At 36.4% G+C, this 23,689-nt stretch overlaps 2 protein-coding genes across 5 annotated transcripts in view; both read left to right on the top strand.

Moving 5' to 3' along the window:
* The window catches only part of LOC136805469 (voltage-gated potassium channel KCNC1-like), a 30,111-nt gene extending 16,770 nt beyond the window's left edge, over positions 1-13,341 (top strand). For 2 of the 4 annotated variants that reach the window (XM_067062043.1, XM_067062042.1), the window contains exons 4-8: positions 6,684-6,801; positions 8,364-8,554; positions 9,474-9,923; positions 10,409-10,730; positions 11,227-13,338. In XM_067062043.1, the coding sequence (XP_066918144.1) occupies positions 6,714-6,801; positions 8,364-8,554; positions 9,474-9,923; positions 10,409-10,730; positions 11,227-12,041 (1,866 nt within the window). In that variant the 5' untranslated portion in view covers positions 6,684-6,713 and the 3' untranslated portion in view covers positions 12,042-13,338. Of the gene's footprint in view, positions 1-4,967; positions 5,916-6,683; positions 6,802-8,363; positions 8,555-9,473; positions 9,924-10,408; positions 10,731-11,226 lie in introns of those variants that run through there. The other 2 variants (XR_010846407.1, XM_067062041.1) reach the window with 2 other exon arrangements.
* A 994-nt stretch (positions 13,342-14,335) lies between these two features.
* Positions 14,336-20,271, top strand: LOC136805474 (uncharacterized). The gene is made up of 5 exons (XM_067062047.1): positions 14,336-15,027; positions 15,676-15,843; positions 16,497-16,702; positions 17,649-17,828; positions 18,617-20,271. Exons 1-5 carry the CDS (start codon positions 14,756-14,758, stop codon positions 19,084-19,086), a joined length of 1,296 nt encoding a protein of 431 aa, XP_066918148.1. The 5' UTR covers positions 14,336-14,755; the 3' UTR covers positions 19,087-20,271.
* The last annotated feature ends 3,418 nt before the right edge of the window (positions 20,272-23,689 follow it).

Here is a 23,689-nt window from a genome sequence, read left to right on the forward strand (position 1 = left end):
TAAGTAAGGGAACGCAAGTCACTTGCTTGGAACCAATATTAAACATTGAAGAGCATCTTGGCTTAAGTCAGTCAGTATTCATGAGATTCTTACTCGAGACAATGGAAGGAACTTCTTTGCTGTTTTTTTATTTTCATCAGGTCAAGTTGATGGCTAAAATTGTTGAAAATTGTGTTTTGCGCTGAAGCTTTGGTTATTCTAAGACAAAAAATTAATAATATTTTTGTTTGTTCAGATTGTTTTTTTAACTCGGTCTGTTAGCCTTGTTGATTATGTCATGTATGACTTAAAGTTTGATTAGCCTACAAAGTACTTTAAGGTTCCGAGTAGAGAGTCTGACATTGTACCTCCGAAAAACCCATTATATGGTAAGTACAAGCTAAACCAGGCTATTTAGAATAGCAATCAAAAGCTTAACCTTACCGCTTCCATCCCAGAAAAACACGCACATACATGAACTCGGTAGTAAGAACGAGGGGGAGACGATTCAAATCTGAGCTCAAGATATGGAAATTTAAAATCTGAGATTTTATTCCCCACACGTACCTTTCGCCCAAACTTTATTTTGATATTTATTTTTTATTCAAATTTCATAATTTTATCTAGAATTTCATACATAAGTAACTAGTAAAATTTGGAAGCTTTTCTAACGAGTAACGGTAAATTTTGATGGAGGTGATGGCTGAATTTTAAGTTTCAGCTTTGCTCATACTAAATGAGATAAAACAATTGTTCCGAAAAGTTATGTAAAATTTTTTCGCGACAGCATAAGGTAACAAATCCTCAATCTTATTTGAAAAGCCCCGTTCTTAAGCTAATAAAGAATTGCAGGCTTGTTTTTAAGGCAATAATTTTGATTAGGCTAACTGTGAGCTTGTCTATAAACTTCCCTTTTTAAATTTGACCTTCAAAAAAAATTCTTGCTTTTTCCACGATTCTTCTTCCCCTCTATTACGTCATACCTAATAAAAGAAAAAGATGTTGCAAGAATTGAAACATTTTTAAATCAATATAGAAGTTTAAAAAAATTAACATAAAAGATTTGTTTGAAAATGAAGCTGCGATCAAAGCTGGATACTAATTGCGTCGACGTCATTTGACAGCGCTCGAGAATTTATTTTCTCGTGATTAGCTTATTTGATTTTCCCTTAAAAGTTATAAACCTAGAGAGAGCATCTTGACTCATGTAGTCTATATAATATACAGCTCCAGGCTTTTGGGCCTTACTAAAGCCCGGTCTCCACTTGCGCGCGCTGCGATCGTACTTTTTCGATCAAAGCTTCCACGCTATTGATTAAAAGAAAAATGAAACCGTTCCATTCTCGGTTCCATTGGCGCGATCCTAACGTAATGATTGAAAAAGTTGAAATGTATTCAACTTTTTTTCGAGCGCTCGCTACATTTTTATGACGTAATCTTTTTTCCAAGCAAAAAGGAATGAAGCCAAAAGGTGTGATCGCAGCGCGCTCATATAGAGACTGGTCTTAAGAGTAGGAGTTCTATGCTCGAAACGAAAGATGATATGACGTAGCCTAGGCAGATGTTGTTCATTAAGTTTATAAAAGTCTGCAGGACTAGAGTGGAATTTTCAACCTTTCCCAAATTCGGGCGAAAAAGTCACTTTTGGGCAAATTGATAAATTTATTCGAGTATTTCAATTCGGGAGGGGTCTATAGACTTGCAGGCTATATTCTGAGCCCTATTGCACCATTCTTGGACTTTTAGTTCCTCAGATTCTAAGCTGCTAAGTGTTAAGTCTGGCGTTAAAACTCTACCCGTCCAACCTAATTTAGAGCCCTTCAAATCATTTGCGGTTGTAAGATGCCATGCGGGCTTATATGTTGCGTAATATTTTTTGAGCCCGAGGGTGGGCTTAGGGATAAAGCTTAATTAGTGTATACTATTTCAACTAATTAACTATTTCAAATAAAAAGGTTTTCTTTGTAAAACTCTCAGATAAAGCATGATCTTTGGGCTAACGTCGTTCTATAAGAATTTGTTAAGCTCCACATTTTGTATAACTTACAAGAATAAATAAAACATAAAGATTTTCCTGGTAAGGGATTCATACATGTGAATATATGTGGAACAAAAGAAAATGTACTTAGCAAATGAGGAAAGAAGAGTATTTTTTCTGTTTAGAGATTAATTTCCCAAATTTACTTCATAGTAAAAGACCATCATTTTTTTAATGTAAATTTTCTCTTTACGATATATAGTTCTTATGAAAAGCTAAAGTTCTCTTTATTGCTTATAAAGAAAATTTGTAAATAATTTTTCCCAAGACGAGGTCTTGAAATCAGAATCTTTCAATTGAAAAGTTTGAAAAAAAAGTCTAAGCCCCCTTCTGAGTGTGAAATAATAGGACGAAAAAAACTTACATATTTTTTTTGATATATAAAACAAGCAAAAGTGAGAATACAGATTTTGATGTTAGCATATTGCTCTAAGAACAATTGTTCTTAATAATTTTCAGTCGATATTACAATAAGTCTGAATATAATTCATATTATCGATTGCTAGAATTTTATTCTGATTTTAAGCACCCCTTCAAAAATCCAGTCTTCATAACCGAAAGTGTTAGAAATTTAAAAAAATCTCTTAATTTACTTTTAAAATATTCCTACAAAAAACTCTTTACTTTTACAAATTTAGTAAAGTTTTACTTATCAATTTTTTTTTAAATATTTGCCAGCTAAAGAGAGACCTAATGAGTTACTTGGTGTAAAAGTCAAAGAAAATATCAATATTATTCTAAATTTTTTTGTATTAGAAACTAGACTATGCAGTTGATTAGAAGTTTGTTATCCAATCATAGGATTTTGAAGAAATTGGTCGGTCTGTTTTTTTGGCAAGATTATCTTGTTTGGATTTTGAGTTATTTCTGTGTTTGGTTTAAGATTAAGAATGATACTTTTGTTATTTTTTATGATTATGCACGATTTAGTCAGGATTGTATGGCTTTTGTCAGAGTGAGCGCGGAAAAGCTTTTTAGGATTTAAATTCACAAATTCACCTAAAAATTCGATGGGCTTCTCATACAGGGGCTTCTTGTATACATGGAAACCAGCTTTTATCCAGGAAAAATGAATGTTATGTACTATTATTATCTTTATAAATCATGGGTCTTCTTTTATTAGGCTTAAGGGAAAAAAATTATCATGCTGTTTTTATTTTTTCGAATGTTTGGAAGAATCGACCAGATGTCACTTTCTATCACAGTTTATCTTAGCGGTACAGCGAATCTTTGAAAAAGGTTGGGCCAAACAGTGAAATAGAGCAAAGAGATACCCCTCTCTTGATTTCTTATAATATGATTGATTTATAAGAATAGTTTGAGAACATTATCATAGATTTGAATAAATAGTTACCCCAATACGGCTCTGATATAAGTAAATGTATTTTTACGCCATAATCTTTAGGGCCGAGGCTGAAAATGTGTGCTTCGTCTCGTCTCTTTGTCTTCATCTTTGCCTCTTGTCATCAAGAGATTAGTCTCTGCTTGAGTTTAAACTTAAAACTTTAACTTTTGACTTTAAAAGAAAACTTTGTTCTTATTCATATTTTTCTGTAAGCTCTTACAAATAAATACGAAAACCTTTGATGCCTGGAAACTAGTTTTGTTTGAAAACGAAAAATCCCAGCCTGGATTTAGGATACAAAACAAAGGTTCAGTGTAAAGGAAAACTTTTTTTGAAGGAAGGTGGTTGCATTCTTAAGTAAGTTAAGGTCGGTCCCCAAAAGCGTAAGCTACGAAATTGTACTTTTCAAGCAGAGCTTCAACAACTCTAGCTTTTTATTCGAAAGAAAATTGGGAACAATTCCATTGACCCAATTTGACGTGAAATGCATTCTTTAAATGTGGTCGTTTTTTTTTTCGTGGCGTTATTTTTTTCTCCAAGCAAAAGTAATAAAAACCAATCTTTAAGAAATATAGACTCTCGCTTGAAAACCGCCATCGCGTTTATTTGGCCCGACCATACTTAGGGAGACTGGGTTCGAGTTAATTACTTTCAAGTATTGTGATGTTTTTAGGGTAATAAAAGTGATGCTACCCCGGGGGGGGTACTACCCTTGTCGAACGACGGGGTGCTCCGCTGTCGTTCGAAAAATGGACCCCACGTGGGACTCGAAATTTGCGAAAAAAGTGACCCTGAATGGGACTGAAATTCCAAAATTTTCTCAAATTTTCTACTTTTTCCCCAAATTTTCCAAAAGTTTTCTATTTTGGTGTTTTTGCGACCCCACCTAGGACTCGTGGAGGTTAAAAAAGGTACCCTGACCAGTGGAGCATCCCCGTAACCCATCTTGCCCTAGTACCCCCCCCCTGGGGATGCTACTAGTATGATCTATCATAGAATTAAATCTCGAACCCAATCTACTTCAAGCAACTTTCGAAGAGAGAGATTGGTGGTGGGTTTATTGTATTTGTTTGTCGATTAGGTTTGTAACACCCCTGTCTCACAGCCCCAGTCGAACTTTTTTCCTCAGTTGGGATAAAAATTCCTATTGAAATTTCAATGGGGAAAGAAACTCTATTGTTCCAAGGTTAAAAAATCCAGTGAGGATGGGTTTGGAGTGCAATTTTAAACGTTGAATTTCGAATGGGGATGAAATTTCAAGCTATTTTCCCATCGGGGGCGAAATCTTTGCCAAATTTTCCAGCGGGTCCGTGACACAGTGGTGTTTTGTAAGTTTGTATGTGTATATGTAACGACAAAGTCAGATTTTTGACTTTATATATAAGTTTAACTACAGGGAATTTAAATATATAGTAGCTTGACCCTTTTGGGGCCGAAGGAAATTGGGCGAAATCCCAAAAGCGTTTTTTCAAGTTTCAATCTCTTTTTTCCCTTAGAGACTCTATCGGTCAGGTTTCTATGAAGAAGTTTAAGTCTATCTTTATAGCATATATCGGTCTATGTTTTTATCTTTTCAAATCTTATTGGGTTGGAAAAAGTTTTTTTATAAAGTTATATTTTTCGTTTGTACTATTTTTTAACCGAATGAGCTGGTCTTTTTTACCCAAAGGAGAGTCATCCCTTCTACCCTCATTTCCGAGGTTCTTCAAAGTCGGGAATAGAAATTATTTTTACTTTTTTTTTCTGTTCTTATCATTTCCTCGCATCTTTTCCATTTAGAAGAAATTCATACTTGAACCTAAACTAAAGAACATCAACATAATAAAATTACAATTCATAAAACATCGCATGACAACTGCAAAATTCAACTGGTTGACTGACTGTTCATTGAAAGTGAAAATGGGTTACATTACTTCATCGAAGAATTTCATTCTGATTTCATTTTGAAATTCTTTAAATTGATTTTATATTTTCTAGTGTAGACCAGTTTTATGAGAACGGGCTTAAACATCACCGCACTTCGACCGTTTTCAAATTTTATCTCAATTTGTCAGAAATTTGAAAGATCTTTGACAAGTTCTTGAATACATTTTCATTGGAAACATTGTTTGGTTTCTGTAACTTACTGGTTGATTCTAAGACTTATAGATGAACCCCCGTTACGGGAATCTTTAGTACATTAACCCAAAGACAGAACTTAACAAAGTTATCTTAAATTTATTTTGGATCCAAAGATCCCAAACGATGTTCTCCTTAGCTGGCAGTTGTGTAACCACATCCTTAGCCACCATGGGCGGCGGGAAAACAAAAGATCGCGTCATCATCAACGTGGGTGGTCTACGCCATGAATGTTACATAAGTACCATACAAAATTTTCCGGATACCCGGTTATACTGGATAGCGGAAACAGCCTTAAAAATGGCAGATTTTGATCCGGAAGGCAATGAATTTTTCTTTGATCGCCATCCACAATGTTTTACGAATATTTTGAATTATTGTCGGACAGGCAAACTACATTGTCCGAATGATGTGTGTGGACCTTTGTTTGAACAGGTAATTTATGGAAACATGTACTATAGCAGGCTATTTTACAGTGGCAAAGCGTAACGGGTAATCAGGGCCACTGCACGCTAATCAGGGCCATTGCACGCTAATAACGACTTACTATTGGTTCAATGTTTTGAAAAGTTTTAAGGATTTTTGCGTCTAACCAACGCGAAACCGTTATCGGGGCGCAATCAGTACTGATTACCCATGATCCATTTTGACTATGGAATGTACTATAATGGCAATGAGTAATATGCTGATTTGATTGCGATAGTCACACAATGCAAAAAACGGGAAATTTTATTCCAAAATAGATGCATACGGAAGCAGTTTTAATATTCTTTCGTTTCAGACGGATTTCTATCTCGGCGATATTAAGAAGCTTTTCTGTCTCAAAATCCTCCACAAGTCACCAAAATCTCAGGCGAAAAACCTTGCTCTAACTAATGTATGATCTTAATAAGTAATTATGCTGATTCCTGATTGTTATAATCTGAAAACGGGAAAATATTAAAATCCTTTCAGTTGATGCTCTCTAATTTTCAAGGATGGGGGTTGGATTTTCAGCGTATCGAATAGTAGAGCGTTGTTTATGAGAATATCTCGTTGATGGTGACTTTCTATATTATCGAATAACGGAGTGTACCAAATAGATTAACGTCGAATTAGAGAGCGCCAACTGTATTCCGTTTCAAATATGTGGAGCTACTTTTGATATCCTCAGTCCCAAACATGCAAAGAACGTAATATCCATCCCAATTTCTATTTTTACAGGAATTGGCGTTTTGGGGTGTAGATGAATTGATGATGGAACCTTGTTGTTGGGGAACGTATACACAACACCGTGATGCTCATAAAAATCTATCAATGTTCGATGACATACATGCCCAAGGTAAGTGTCACTTCTAGACTGGAGTCGTTTATAATGCGTATAATGCAGTAATAAGGGTGTTATATGATAATACGGTAACTGACATACATGCTCAAGGTAAGTTTAGGTGCACGATGTCATTTTTAAGGAAAAAATGGTCAAATTGTTCTAAATTTGCCCAAAAAAAACTTAGTTTTTCTCACTTTTAACACCCTTTGACCCTAACAGTGCATATTGGGAAGCTTGAAAAGCGCATCCTTAAGAACCTTACCTTGAATGCCTCCTGAGATTTTCCTAACTAAATTCTACTGAAAGTTTACATTACTGTATATACATCCTCCATTGAGTTTCAAGCCCGAAGGGCTACAGGCGAGACTCCTGGATGGGAAATGAAACCACTTATTTCCCATCCAAAACGCCCTCGCGAAGTTTTTACACAAACACCGGATTGAAACTAAAATCTATCGCTAGATTTCAAAAAAGGTAGTCTTCCAAAAAAAAGAAACCGCTAGATACAATCCGTCGTCATGATTTCGGTGCGTTCTTTGCGCGTTTTGGAAGGGAAATTAGAAGCCTCAATTTCTCTTGCCTGAAAAGGGTTAAAGTTTCACCTCTAGCCCTTCAGGCTTGAAACTTAATGACATCCTCATCATGTTGTCGAACATTCTAAATTGCTTTTGTAAAATAATAGGTAAGATAAAACACTGCACTGACAGACGTGACTTTGACCGTGACAAGAACACCCACTAACATAACAAAGACATTGACGATCATACTGTGGGGAAAAGGTATAACAATGACCTCTGATAAGGCTACATAGCAATCAACCAGACTTTTAATTGTTTTAAACTATGTATTTTTGGCCACGGAAAGTCATGTGACATCTTTTTCAACCAATAAGATTTAATAATTTCGAGAGTAAAACAAACACTCTTGTTTAACTCACTAAAAGATTATGTTTACTGAAAACACATGATAAATCTTTAGTAAGTGTTCTGTTGTTCCCCAGTTCTGACGTCATGCCGTGGCGAAGAATTAGTTTTTGACCGTAGTATGATTATGTCTGACACCTAATGAGTAAGACTAGGATATTTTCCTGACCTTCTACATCCGTTCATATCTAAGAGCTATAACATTCCAGGCTTGAACGTTAGGTGGTGACATGCTGTTACATGACTTTTTGACTTAAAATACAACTAACACTTACTGTAGTCTGCTAATATACCCGTTATTTAAACCCTATTCTTAATACTGGGATTAAAGGTTTTGATTTTGAATAAGAGTGATAAATCGTTTGTCTTCTCTTCAATTATAATTCACAAGCTTTTTCACGTTGAATTGACACGGATGTGGAGCAAGATAGAGGAAAATAAAAACAATTGTTTGTTTATTTAGCGCGAAATCAAACACAATATAACAATAGGGAGATACCGTCCTGATATGAAATACGTATCTGATATGAAACGGGAACACTTATGTAAAAATAAAATCTTTAACCCGTCAAGCCCTATATTCGGAGATAACAAACAGTGCTATGATAATCGAATGATTTTTTATAAGATGACAACTCCCTCTGTCGATAGGTAACGCTGATGATGATTACGACAACGAGGCTGAAGATATCGAAATATTGATGACGTCAGCACCAGGTCGGCACAAATCAAAACCATATCAACAAACAGTTGACCATAAATCATTATGGAGTCAATGGTTAGCCTTTCGACCGCGCTTATGGGCTATCTTGGAAAAACCGTTTTCATCAGTTTATGCTCAGGTACACGTTTTGTTATAAGAACAAACTATATAAGAACATAATAAGGTCTTGATGGCGAAAATGTTAAGAAGAAGTAAAAGAACATTTTAAGGCTTTGCTGACTGAAAAACAGCCACTTTCATAGAAAAAATGGAAAATAAGAACATGTTAAGAACATTTTTAGGCTTGAAACTCAAAAAAGTAATGAACATCTGAAGGCTTTGAAAACTTTGGATGTTCTTCTGAAGAAAAAAAACGTGTTAGCGTATGTCAAACGTCCGAAGGGTAGAGAGAGACACTTGATTTGAAATCCTCCGTATTTGTGGCCAAAGATTTGTTTCTCAAATGGAACTTTTTCAGTGAGAGAAAATTTAAGCGAAGAACAACTGAACCTTGATTTGTATTTTTAAAAATGACCTTTCCATTTTAAGGTTTACGGTTTTCCACTGCTTTGCTTGGTTAGTGAATTTCACTCCCTAACCTGATTGGAATGTTTGTTTAGCTTTTAGTTATTTAGTTATTGACTTTAGTGAGTCTGCGAGCGCAGTCGGAGGCGACCCGAATGTAACTCTTTTGATAGCTATCTACTCGAAGGTAGGGGAGGGTGCCACTCTTTTTCCCTGGATTTCTCCACTTATCCTTGATCCTTCTTTTAATTGCTGAGCATCAAGCAGAGAGGCGTTAAGAACCTTTTTGGAAATCTTTAGTATGGCCCGGCTTGGGGTTGAACCCACAACCTTGCGCACCGTAGCTGGACGCTCTACCACTGCACTGCAATCGCTATTGGCGTAATGATACGTCTTCTCGCTTAAACACAATGTGACTAATATGAAATCTAAAAGAGGTATTTGTGAGCGTGGCAGTAATTCTCCTCATTAAACCCTGAAAGTATTTATTGCACGGCTCGCTAGATGAGCAATTTCCATTTTTTATTTTCTAGGTCAGTGCGTTCATCTCCTTAGTAATCATCTTAATGTCGCTCACAACATTTTGTGCGGAAACTGTCAAATACTTTGAAGAAGAGAAACATATTTTTGGTCAACTCGAATATTTCTACTGTGCATTTTTCACACTGGAGCTTCTCTTACGACTATGGTGTTGTCCTTCAAAGAAAAAATATTTCAAAAGTGCTATGACATGGATAGACATCATCTCGACAGCTCAATTCTACATTAGTTTCATAGCTGATACGCATGCGTTTGACGTATTGTTTGTTACCAGACTCTTAAGAGTGTTTCGGCTGTTCAGATTTTTTAAGAATCTGAGTGGTATGCAGGTCATTGCACAGACATTAAAAGCAAGCGCTAATGAATTATTATTACTTTGTATTATCGTCTTCATACCGATGGTCATTTTCTCAACGTGTGTTTTCTACGCTGAACAGGGACAGGTAAACATTTATTCAGTTTGTCCAGAATCGGAAAGGGATTTTTTGTGCCAAAAAATAAAATAAAATTTTAAGACTTGCCTATTTTGCAAGACATAATCACTATAATCAATGTTCAAGGAGCCTGTTAGCTATACACTCAGGGTTGGATACAGGAGGTAGGCTATCTTATTCATGGAGAGTAATTAGTTTCCATATAAGGTAATACGATAATAAAGTGCACTCTCCTCCATTGGTTATAGCCTCCCTCTGTATCCGAGCCTGGCACTGAAGGAAAGATACAGCGGAGTCTCCATAATTCGAACACAACTTTTTGAGTTATTGGGTAGGTTTATTAGACATTGTTAACTAAAGGGGCACTTGTATAGCATTCGGATATAGAGGTTCGAGTCAAAGAAAATCCACTTTGTATAGCTTTACATTCCATTCATATATCCGCGTCCTTCTTCGTCAAAATTCTCATCAATTCGAACACCTTTCATTTTCAGAACAACACGAAATTTCCAAGTATACCTGAAACATTTTGGTGGGCTATAATCACCATGACGACTGTTGGATATGGTGACGTCACACCGGACACATTAGCCGGTCGAATCATCGGTGGACTGACCGCATGTTCGGGAGTTCTTATCGTCGCCCTGCCCGTTTCAGTCATTGGTAGTAATTTCTCTTTGTATTATTCGTACGCCCAAGCCAGGATGAGGTTACCGAAACGGAAAAGTCCCGCCCTGGTATCGGCTGATAAAGCCCTGATACCGAATGCATCATCAACGAAATTACCAGACGGTGGAGGGGAATGGGATAACAAAGGTATTATTTAAAGGTTTTATTTTTACATAAGTGTTTCCGTTTCATATCAGACACGTGTTTCATATCAAAACACTGTCTCTCTATTGTTATTAGAGTAGCGAGGTTAAGCAAGTGTTTATTTAGACCGTCCAATGCGATATCGTAGGCCTGTACACAAGATTTCACTTGCATGGTTTGCTTTGGTAAGGTTATCTACAGGCCAACGGTATCGCACTTTATGGTCAAAATAAACCCGTGCTTGACCTCGCTATTGTGCTGATAAAAATAAAAAAAATGTTTTTCTTTTACTTAGACAAGCGTCCTTGGGTAAATATCTGAAATCTGATTTTTCGGACTTTTTGCACAAAATCGCAGTATTCCGATTTTAAGTTCAAGGAGAATAGAAAAGGGGAATTACAAGTTCTTTTTCTGGTGAAGTCGAAAACATGCTTACTTTATAGTTAGCTGTACTTATATCCGTTAGGTGAACATTTAGAAGATACCTTATATGTTTTAGGGTCGATTGCACCGAGTCTACAAAGTGTTGGAACACTCGTTCTCAATACCACTGGCTTTGAGCGAACGCCCTTAACATCACCCGTTCCAACGCCCGATCCCACCCGTATGCTCAAACGCGAGCGAAGCGGAATTCGTAGACATGCCATCCAGCCTAGTGCTAATCCAATCAATTCCCCGATCATCACACCAGACGGAAAGCCATCAAAATCATCAAAAACCAAAGGCCGTCGGGCACGAAAAGTTTCGAAAGCAGTTAAAGGTAAAATCTCAGAAGAGCAACCGGACGGACCGGAAGTTCCAACATCGGATTCACCGGAAGAATCCCGGTTATCTCGTTGCCACAAACGATCCAGTCTACCAATAATAAATAATAACAACGAAAAAGTGGACGGTCTATGTAACGGACACGATCAACACCGGAACTCACCGGAAGAAAATTCAGACGAAGACATTTCCGCATCTTTACACCGGAAAATGACACGTGTGCCGCGTACCCGGTCACTTTCTGAACATCGGTCTCCGCGTATCCGGAATGTTATACACGGTGACCAATTAATGAACTACGTACCGAAAAAATTGAGTGCTTCTGAACAAAAAAGACGTCGTAAATTAACATATGTTCCAAACTTCCATTCCTCCCCAACAGAAGACATGACTATAGATTCTATGACGGAAGGGTCAAATAATAATACGACAGAACGGATTACCCCCACGCCCACGCCACCTTGGATGGCAAGGGCGGCTTATGAGAGGTCACTTATATCACCGCCCTTAATGGAGGAGTCTGTTATTTTAATGGAGAGTGTAAGATGATAGATATAAACATGTTAGAACGAATGGTTTCGTGGGAGAAAGAGCTCATTTTTGAATAATCGTCTTACACTCTTGGCTTGAAACACAGGTATTTCGTTTGTAAAGATGATGAGAAATGTTGTTACCTTTCTACACAGTGAGACGTATCGAACGAGATTTCTTTTTTTGGAGCAACCTGCAAAAAGTCAAAATAACTTCAAACATACTGTATGTACGCCCAAAATAGTTCATGCTCTATTTACATGGGACAAGCTGGAGTTTTTACAAGCTCTTATTTGATTTGGTTGGTCGTTAACCAGTAATAAAACAATTTTGTAACTTTTTCTAAAGAACGCGTCATCTCTATCACTTCAAATGACCAATTAGTGAAGTATCTTGTAAAAACTCCAGCTCATCCCATTTACATAGAAAGTGATTGATGGATCAATCTTAAGGCCGGCGCAAATGAATCAAACATTCAATCCAACATTTCCAATTCATTGTTGGACGAAATGTTAGACGAAAAGTCACGTGGAAAAATTCGGAAAGTTGCATGAAAAGTCATTTGCGCAAAAACGTCAAACATCTTCATCCAACATGATTACGCAAATGCATCCAATATTGAAACCAACATAAAAGTGACGTCAATCTCATAAAAAATGTTGATTTCCAACAATTTTCTTAAAAAGTTGCAATTTTATGACTTGCACAAATGAACCCAACATTTGATCCAACAATAATGTTGGATCAAATGTTGGATTCATTTGCGCCGGCCTTTAGTTCCGTGGTGTTATATTGTCGCTAACCAATCTGTTATGTTCGAAAGCGACTCGAAGGCTCCTCTTTCGATAGCTGTCTACCCGAAGGTAGGGGAAGGCGCCACTCTTTCTCCCTGGATTGTTTCACTTACCCTTGATCATTCTTTTAATTGCTGAACATCAAGCAGAGAGGTATCAAGTACCATTTTTGTACTATTGTACTAAGTCTTTGGTATGACCCGGCTGAGTGTTGAACCCACGACCTAACGCACTGTAGCCGGATCTCTACATGCTTGTACATAGCGATTTAAAAGGGAAACTCGTTCGGACTCGAGCATAGCTTCTCTCAATATTTTAAACCTAGCCAATATGATTTTAATGACTGTGTTCATTATAGTATATTGGATCATCCATTATTGGATTTTTAACTTGATACCCGAATGATAATATTTATTTCCTATTTATCGCTTAAAATTATTTATTGTAGAGCTCAAAAATTTTTATTAGAGTGAATATATATAGTATTACTATTTTTAACAGTATTAAAACTTTTTTTGGAAAGTAATAATTTGCATTTAAAATAATATGCTTTTTGGTTTGATTGGCTTCAAACACAATCCGCTCCAACTTTTCACCAAGAAAATCAAAAAAAAACGGTTAAAACTGCAATTCTTCAATGATTTACTGCAGGAAAAGCTTAAGCTTTTTCACTCCCATAAGGTCACGAAGGTTTATGCTTCTTGCTTCTTGGAGACTTTTCCAAAGAACTAGTGGGAAAAAAATTCAATTTGTTTTGAGAATCACATGTTAAATGGATCTTAAACAAATGTTGTTTTTGATACATGGTCAGTTAGCGCTACTTAATACTTTCACAACAATTTTTGTTTCGAGTAATTTCACATGTATATAGATATAGGCTACCATTAAGTTTAAAGCCCGAAGGGCTAGAGTAGAATCTCTAAACTTGCGCAGGAAAGTAAAAGTGAAGCCACTTATTTCCCATCCAGAACGCGCCGCAATTATGACGACGGATTGTATCTACCGGTTCCTATGTTATTGAGGACTGCATTTTTTGAAAATAATCCAGCCATAGATTTTACTTTCAATCCGGCGTTTGTGTTAAAACCACACGCTGGTATTCTGGATGGGAAATAAGTGACATCATTCCCCATACAGGAGTCTCGATTCTAGCCCTTCTTCAAGCTTGGAGGTCAATGTAGGCTACACCAAAAAGCCTTTAACTCTATCGATGTGAAATTTTACCTTCAGCAATGTTGATTGTGACGTTTATTGTATCCCTAGGGTTAACCTGGCAACAATTTCCTGGTAACCAAATTTTTCAAACAGTGTATATTTTTTAAGTGTGATCGAGTAAAATATATTTTTATAATTTTTCCTTAACCCCATAGAGCTGAATATTATGAATAAATCTAAATTATTAATTCTATTCACGATTTTTTTTTGCGTAAATATTTTTCATAATTTTTTGAATGTTCGTGACTGATTCAAATTTATCTTTAGAATTTTTGATTTTCATTTTCATAAGATTTTTTTGCCGTTACATTTTTTGTTTACTTGATTTGGTGACAGTTATTACAAAGGAGGGATACAAAATCTTGAATTAAATTATTGAAATTATCATCGTTATGCTGTTATTCAGGGTATTGCTCTAGCATGGATAGACTGTAATACACTTTGTAAACAGAGAAAAAAAACTGTAGAAAATATTTCTAAACTGTATTGTTGGGTACTCAAGTAACGAATTTGTTAATTTTCGATGATATTTTAAGATAACGAGAATTGTAGCTGGATTTTGGAATATTTGTATTGAAAAGTATCGGTTTGAAAGACACAAGATATAGAAAACCCTTTGAGGAAGGGCATCCTTTTCATCCCAATCGACTGCTCCCATAGCACCCTTTGAAGAGTATTTTTTTCCATCCTAATTGACTGCTCCCGTAGCACGTAGCAAACACAATGAACGCAAACGATTGCGGTCTACCGACACTCGATTACAGTGGATCAACATACGGTATAACAACGTCTGGACGTCTTCTCAAAAGTCCGCTTTATGGATCGAACGGAAGATCCTACATGCCGGATACCGATTGTACGTACACCTTACGGAACCATCCAAGCTATCCAGCACCGGCATATTTTCTGGTCATCAACTTCATGACAAGTGTGACGTTTAAGGTTCCAGGGACGTACCCTAAATGTGACACGGACTATCTAGAGATCACCATAGGGTAAATCAAATTCATTCCTTCAATTTTAATAGTTTTTGTGAAGAGAGTTAAAATGTATGACGGTGAGTTTTGAGACAACCTTACCTGTTTTTGCCCACGATTACCTATAATTCCACAATAACGAAAGATATCATTTTCCTGTACACGTTAGATAGGTTAAAGATCGCAGATTTTTCTCGTTGGAGTGAGTCAATTTTTGTAATCGACTACATTGCAATGCTATTCATAATTTAACTTTTAACTTAGATTTTCGAACGTTCGAATTTCAAAACATTTTAATCGCGATGTCAAAGACCAGAATTGAAAACAAAGATAGCGGACTAGTGGACTCTAAAACTGGTCACGCTTCCCTTTTTATGGGAAGCGGTATCCATCCAAGTAGTTAGAGATAGTACGAAAGTTACGTAACTTCCAAACTGCAAAACATTTATGACATTGAACCTCCTGCACCTAACCTGACCAGCAAATTAAGGAAAAAGATTTCATGTTCGTTCAACAGGAATAGATTTTCACGTCATAAAAAGACTTTCGGTTTCAACTCAAATAGTTGTCAAAGTATTATTTTAGGCTTTGTGGCCAACTCAGCTTTAGACATACAGGGTTCAAGATTTTACATTTCTAGAATATTTTGTTACTTTGTACTTTTAGGGAACGAGATCCAAAGACATTCAAATATTGTGGAAACAGCGCACCATTCCCTCTTTACTCACACGAAGGTGTCATCAAAATCAGAGTTGTTGCTCATGAGAATTCTGACGGTGGTGTTTTCCAATTCGATGCTTTGGTTCGAGAACGCGATTTTGGCCCCGATTGTTTGTAAGTCGATGCAGACTTATTTATAAGAACAAATTTTATAAGAACACGAGACTGAAAATTGGCCAACATCTAAAAACAAATTCAAAACAATCTGAGCCTCACATTTTACTAAGACGATACTGATTTTAACAGATTTCAAACCCATTTTAACGAACACCATAACTTTAAAGCCTGAACATTTTAAAAAACAGCTCTGCCCGAGGCAAAGTTTACTGGTACTTATCAAAAAATCGTGTATACTATTGCCTCTAACCTGGCATTTGGAGTCTGGAGCCTTATTTTAACGTGCATTTAGCGTTATGACTATGAGTCTCGTAAATAGAAGCTGGTACTACGTTTTTGTTAACGGGGCTGTTTATTATAGCCTTCTTTTTGAGTGCGCAAGTGTTTTCATTGCTTGCTGTTTATGGAGCCTATTCTTTTTGGATTAAACATGGTAGATGGAATGCTGAGATGGAGTGAGACACCTTCTCTCAGCTGCCAGTTACTTACAATTTAAATGATATACTTATCCGCCAGCTGGCACAAAACCTTCCGCATTCGGTTAGATAGATCTAACTTTCTTAACATCCATACAACGCTAGATGAAATTTGAAACAGCGTCGTGTGTGCCAGCTGGATAACCTCTTAAAATCTTCTTTCTAATTTCACAGATTCCATAACGATAGAGGACCAAATGGTGTTATCATTTCACCCACTTACCCACGTGGCTACCCAAACAACACGTGTGACGAACGCATTTTCGTCGGTTCACAGAAAGATATTGATTTCTACTTCTTTGACATAAACTTGAAGACAGATTCTTCGAAGGGAGGATGTTCGCAAGTAGGAACACAACAAGACCATGTTGAAGTTAGAGGTATATTGCGTTAAAGGTTTTATTTTTACATAAGTGTTTGCGTTTCATATCAGAAACATTTCATATCAGGACAGTGTCTGATATTATGCTGATACAGGCAAAAAAATGTTTTTCTTTTCCTCTTTCTGCGATCAATATTGCTCCACATCCGTGTCAATCAATGTGTGAAAAGCTTGTGAATTAAAATTGATCAGTAAGCAAACAATATCACTCTTATTTAAAAACAAAACCTTTCAATTTTAATATTGTCTATTTAAAACGCATAAAACAGGTACGCATTGAAGAGGTAGTAGGGGGCTAGCAAAAGCGTACGTATATTGTTTCAATGACTTCATTCATTTCTTTTGTTCTCTGCGTTCTAGGGGAGTGGTTATTAGATATTCGGAAGATTTGCGTACATATTATAAATGGATGAACTCTTTCTCCAACGTTTATCTAACCTGTTGAACTAGTTTATAGGACTGAATTTCATTTCTGGTGTGCCTTCTTTCGATGTGAGTTCATTAGAAAATCGATGAGAATTCAGTAGTCGAAGCTTTATGCTATCTTTGATTTGTAGGAGTTTAACCGTTTAAGTGCCAATGTCGAGTATATTGGACATGGACTATATAGCAGGGCGAAGCCCACCTGTAATTCCCAGTTTGAGTAAGAAATCTTCATTTTTCGTCTAACTCGTAGGAATTGGATTGTGCTTCATGGTCAAGCAAAATAATAATTCAAAAGTGAGTCTTTCCAGCGAGATTTTAAGCCAAGAAAATACAAAACTTTGACAAAAATCTTTAAAAAAGGCCGACCGAAATCGTTAAAAAAGAATTCTACGGTGTGGGGTCATGTTTTTTTTAGACTTTTTTAATCCTATTTATATGCGAAGAAACTTTGTCCTAGTCTATACAGTAACAGGCAGTCAGTTAAGAAACACAAATTTAAATTCTCTTCATCTTTCAAGGAACTCCGTATGTGACCACATCATTTGAAGATGCCACACCAATTGGTCAAGTCAAATGTGGTAATGTCTCTGGTATTTACATCATGAATCAAGTTGAATTTGATTATGTTTATATTCGTTTCCATGGTAACACAATGGTATCAGGATATCGAGGCATGTACCTCGCTTACTCAATCTATGGTGAGTTGACAATTGGTCCCAGCTGGCACACAACGTTGTTTTAACGTTCAAATAACGTTATTTGGACGTTGTGAATGTCAAATGGACGTTGTTTTGACGTTGTGTGCCAGCCGAGTACCATGATACACATCTGATCTGCACATCCACTTCTCACAGACCCACTGGAAAAGTTGCCCAAAATATCGTCCCCAGTGGAAAATTATAGGCGGAATACACTTTGCCCCCACTGAAAATAATCAGATAAGTAAATCCTCCCACTGAATATTCTAGTTCGAAAACAGTGGAATTCAAATCCCTAGCGATAAAAAAAACATGGGAATATCAATGCCCATTGAATTTTGGTCCGCTTCTTTATCCCCACTGGCTGAAAAATCCTATCGTGTTTGTGATAAGGGGGTGCATCTGCCACCCTCTGATACAAGATATAGTTACACAATAATTTCTTATCCTACCCAGTTTGAATATCTGATAACCTACATACTCTTGAAGCACGATTTCAAGAAGGGACCCTGTGTTAGAATTGATTTTTCTTCCAAGCTTGTACACAACCTTTGTTGTTTGAACCTTTATCGAATGTTCAGAACGTCTATATAACGTTACTTGAACGTTAAATCCGTTGTGTGCCAGCATGATGGTTACCATCCATAACCCCATAGTTAAGTTAAAGGAATCAATCTACTCGAGAAATCCAACTCTTGTATTCCGTACCTTCAAACCCATAGGTTAATCTTTCTTTGGGACTCTCAGCTTAGCATTTTCTTTAAAAATCATCAACGTCCTATTTCTAGATGCTCCAAAGCCGCCCCCACCAGAAGAGGGTAATCCCGCTCTCGTATGGACTGGCGTTATCTGTGCCGTTTTAATCCTAATCGTCGTATTATGGGTTTTCATTATCAAAGCCATGAATTCAAAGAAAAAGCAACAAAAATCAGTGGCACCCGCCAGCGAAACAAACGAAGATGCCATGGATGGCTACATTCCAAATATGCCGCCCTCGAGACGCCAAAACCAGGGCGCCCCACCACCAACTGAGATCCACGGTGTCCCTGTCGAGGAACCGGATTATAACCCAGCTGAGTTATTTGCAGCTTACAAGCAAATAGCTCTACCTTCCGAAGATGGAGCTACAGATAAGGAATTGACCGACACCTTGTTTCCTGGGCAGGTTCAACCAGGTAATAATCTAACGGCTGGATTAAGCCCTGGTTACCTTGCGACTGATTATGAACGACAAACATCTGGTCTAATGAACACATAGCTGTATCTTTACAACAATATATTTTCAATCTTGTTGACGTGAGGTTTATACTTGAGTTGAAACAAGAATGGAAGCTGGTGTGTAGTTTGAATCTGCCGTTCGAAGTGTTGTTTAAAAGCGACTGATTATGAACGTCAAACATCTGGTCTAATGCATACATTACCACAAATATACAATTCAAATCTTTACCACAGAGTTTTCGAATAGAAACTGTGGCGTTGAAATGTTAACTTTAACGTTGTTTAAATGTCCATCTGACGATATTTTGGGTATTATGGATGTTTTTTGACATTTTATGAAGATTAAAACAGATAATTCAGGTACATCCATACAGATACATTCATTATCCATAATATAGTGTTATGTTTCACTTGTTTGCTGAGATTTATGCTCAACATATTAATATGGTATAGACCAAACAGATAGAAAGTATTGATTTCATTCAAACAGAATCAACGCCTTCCCGGGTGAAATAACTTCATTCATATTCAAGGTTGAATTCTCAACAGGCGATTTCAATCACTTGATCAAAACGAATACATGAAAACATTTAAGTTTGATTTTCTCAACATCTAGTTTTCAACAGAGATATTTATATAAAACACTAGATAGAGCTACTCTTTCCCTGGCTGAAGCAAAATATGCGCGATCTTTGCTGAGGAGACATAGCTCAGTGCAGACAATTTAATAAATCAATACCATTCTTGTTCTACCTTCTATGTCAGCTGTTTGCTCAAAACCTCCAACTCATGTTAGTGGAAGTTTATAAGAGCGTCAATAATATCAGAAATAAACTAGGCTGGGACCAGTTTGAAATTATCCAGCGTGAAACAGGGAGTGATGATGAGGATAACGATTCCCCGTACGTCTTCCAAAACTTAGAAGGACTAGAAGAGGCGCTCAAATTAAACTTCCACTGCCAAAAAATGCAGTTTGCTTGAACTCCTTTAACTATCGGGCAGGACAGGCTTGGAATAGATTGCCCAATGAGACCAAAACATCTGAATCATTAGAATGCTTTAAAACAAAAAATTTGCAAGCAAAAATATATTGTTCTTGCAAACTGTGCTCAATCTTTTAATGTTTTTAGAATTTTTATCCTATATTATTTACTATTAAGTAAATATTAGATTGTCATGTTGGTTTGAATTAGTCTTTTGTACTATTTTGTTTTGTACCAACGTTAAATAAAGAATAAATAAAAAAATAAATAACCTGGCGGTACCACAGATATCTAAAAAACTAGATGTAGATGGAGCTACTATGTCCCTATTTGAATCAAAATAATCTGCCATCTTTGATAAGTTCGGTGCCGGCAATTTGACCGATCAAGCTTATTTTTGCCTCGTCGCTTCGCACCATTCAGGTTTTTTTGCTTGGTTGAAATAATTGCCGGTACCGAACTGTGATCAACTGTGACCTACTTTAAGCAAAGATGGTACATTATTTTGTTTCACCTGGTGTTGCTTGGGAAATAAAGAGTAGCTCTATCTAGTGTTTTATTTAAGATATCTATGGTCGGTACCGAACTATGTGGTCTACTACGATAATCAATCTCAGCAAATATGGTGCATTATTTTACTCCAAAATAAAAATATAGCATAATATTTTTTGATGAAAATAGCCTGGTATTGACCTGGCCCTTCCCCTAGCGAGACGCTGCTTTTAAAATTTCAATTCTTTGTGCAAAGATCTGGAATTGAAGAGCTTTAGACCATTTATCTGTCTTTGTAAATTTTATACTGTTTTTTTAAGTTTTTGGCCCAGCGCTAGCAATAGGGCCTTTCATTAGCACTTTTCCGTCCGTCCGTGTATCTGTCTGTCCGTTTTGGTAGAAACGGCGCTTAAAACCAGTAACACACTTTTTAATTTTGCCATCTGGAGAAGGAAAAGCTCGGCTAAAGTCGGATACTGGCTATAAAAGATATATTTTCTGATTCCGCGCTCCTTCAAAACAATTTTCAAAACAAAACAAGATGGCGGTTGAAGCGAGGAGGTTGATTCATACTTTCTTGAACATTTTCTTTGCTTTAGTGGTCAAGAGACTTTCAAACCAAAGAAATTTTGTAATTATTTTTCTTTATAAACCTTTTTCAACATTCTGCCATATCTTATAGTCTTTGCTCAAGTTTTCATAAAGTTTTATGAGTGAAAATTCTACCTTAAATCACTTTCATTTTTAGTTTCTTGTTTTCATGGTCAATAAATAAACTGAAATGCAGCTGATGTGTAAAATTGAATAAGATTGGAACTTTTTTCTTGATGCTACATAAGAAAACAGTCACTTCTGGATCTGTCGCTGTTCATGCTGTTAACAAGACAACGGTGGTCAGTAGTGGTGGGACGTGGTATGATTTTCAAACTCAACACATAATTATTTCAAGTAAACTGATTCTGGAATTTGGTAATGGACACTAATATGGAGCCCATGTGTAAATTGGAACAAGATTGAAACTTTTTCCATGATGCTACGCGTGAAAATGGTTATTTCTGGATCTGTCTCATTTGACGATTGGTGGCTTGATTTGTCAAACTCGACACATAATTATTTCAAATAAGCTGATTATGGAATCATGTTAATGGAGACTAAAATGCAGCTCATGTGTAAATTTGAACAAGATTAGGACTTTTTTCATGATTTTACACGTATATTAAATAAAATGGTCATTTTTGGATCTGTCGCATTAAACGATCGGTGGCTTGATTGTTCAAACTCGACTCACATGATTATTTAAAGTATAAACTGATTCTGGAATCTGTTAATTGACACTAAAATGCAGCTCATGGGTAAATTTGAACTAGATTGAAACATTTTTCATGGTTACAATGCATGAACAGTGAAAATGATCATTTCTGGATCTGTCACATTAACTGTTAACTCACATTAAATCTCATGAATTATATTAGCCTTGATATGCAGACCATAAACTATTTTATCGTCTAGTTTTTTAAAGATTATTTTTCTGGTTTACGGTCTGGTCCAATTAACATGCCTGCAGGGCAATATGTGAGTGCATCTAATTGGTTAAAAAGCGCCCACTCACTATTTATTCGCAGGTTTTTAAAAATATTTTTCTATGGGTGCGCATAATTTATGGAAATTTTCCGGGTTGGTGTAATTTAAGATGCACGATCTAACGATTTACGATGCACAATTCACGATCCGTGCATAAAATATGTTAATTCATGCGTAATTATGCTAATCATGATAAAAATTTTAGGCAATTTACAAACTTTCATTCGCTGAAACTCAATTATTTTTAAAAACATCATTTATGTAAGATTATACATTACAAATTCAGTTATAGATCAAAAGAAAGTGAAGGCCACGTGCATTCACCTTCTGTACTCTCTCTTTTTTATAGCTTGAATCAATACAGGGGAATTGTTTACTGAAAGAAAATTCTTTCTCATAATAGAGCACCCGTTTTTTGCTTCGTACATTATGGTCCGCAAAACATATTGTTAGCCAATATATAGAAATTCCTATATTCGATTATGATTGTTATAAAACTGAGGAAAGCAAAAATATTTCTTGTATTGTTTACTTTCACTCTCTGTCTATTGTAAGATGTTCACAAGGTAGCTTCCATTATCAACATTATTATGCAAGTTATTTTTTTTCATAATTTTACGGTCGTAATTATTCGTAGTTCCATTGCTTGCTTATTTCTTTTTTGTTGCATGAATTTACCGTGGTAAACAAAAGCGAGAAAAGATTATGCCATTGTTTTAGAATTATGTTATATAATTTAAGTTTTATGATAATTATTAGGAATAATCAGCATACTTTATGCATGGATCGCGCATCGTGAATCGTAAATCTTTAGATCGTGCATCTTAAATTACACCAACCCAAATTTTCCACCTAGGACATTTTTATTCCAACTCACCCCCCCCCTGCTTATTAAGTTTTGAGATTTTTTCCAACCTCACCCCGCTTATTCCAAACCCCCCAACTATTAGGTACCGTGAGATTGGGTAACTTGCATCAGTGGAGGCTAACATGCATAGCCCTCAAATGAAAGACCTGACTGGTCATTAAAATACAAAATTAAATCAAAACAAAAATGGTAGAGTAGAGCTGCGAGCGGAGCTGCGTAGTTGTATTTTAATGACCAGCCAGGTCTTTCATTTGAGGGCTATGCATGTTATGCATGTTATGTTAGCCTCCACTGATGCAAGTTAGCCTCCACTGATGCAAGTTAGCCTCCACTGATGCAAGTTACCCAATCTCACGGTACCTGAGAGTATTCAACCGGGTGAACCTGTGTCGGTTGGTAGGAGACCATTCAATAAAATTTCAAGCGTCTAACCAATGAGAAGTACAGCGGTGATTTTGGAAAAATTTTCCCTGTCTTCACTTTGATCCATGTCAACAGGGTCATACGTTTGCTGTTTTGCACGCTCGTTTTCAACACGTTACTTTTCGCTGGGCCTTCAAGCCAACAGGCTTCTTGTTTACTTTGACCTGTTGTGTCAAATTTTATTAGCAAATTGCATTTTTTAACATTGTCTTAATTTTTTAAAAGACTGTAAAAGATGCATTTGAGGTTATTAAACCATGTTACATCATATATTCGAGCACATAAACATTGTAGCC

This window comes from Clytia hemisphaerica, unplaced genomic scaffold (genome assembly GCF_902728285.1).
Source record: "Clytia hemisphaerica strain Z4C2 unplaced genomic scaffold, Clytia hemisphaerica genome assembly, whole genome shotgun sequence".
Classification (NCBI taxonomy): Eukaryota; Metazoa; Cnidaria; class Hydrozoa; order Leptothecata; family Clytiidae; genus Clytia; species Clytia hemisphaerica.

What these genes read in the sequence shown, in the direction of transcription:
- LOC136805474 (XM_067062047.1), top strand. Translation starts at nt 14,756, where the DNA reads ATGAACGCAAACGATTGCGGTCTACCGACACTCGATTACAGTGGATCA. An exon ending in GATTTTGGCCCCGATTGTTT is followed by an intron (nt 15,844 to 16,496) that starts GTAAGTCGATGC and finishes CTAATTTCACAG; the next exon opens with ATTCCATAACGATAGAGGAC. An exon ending in AGACCATGTTGAAGTTAGAG is followed by an intron (nt 16,703 to 17,648) that starts GTATATTGCGTT and finishes TCATCTTTCAAG; the next exon opens with GAACTCCGTATGTGACCACA.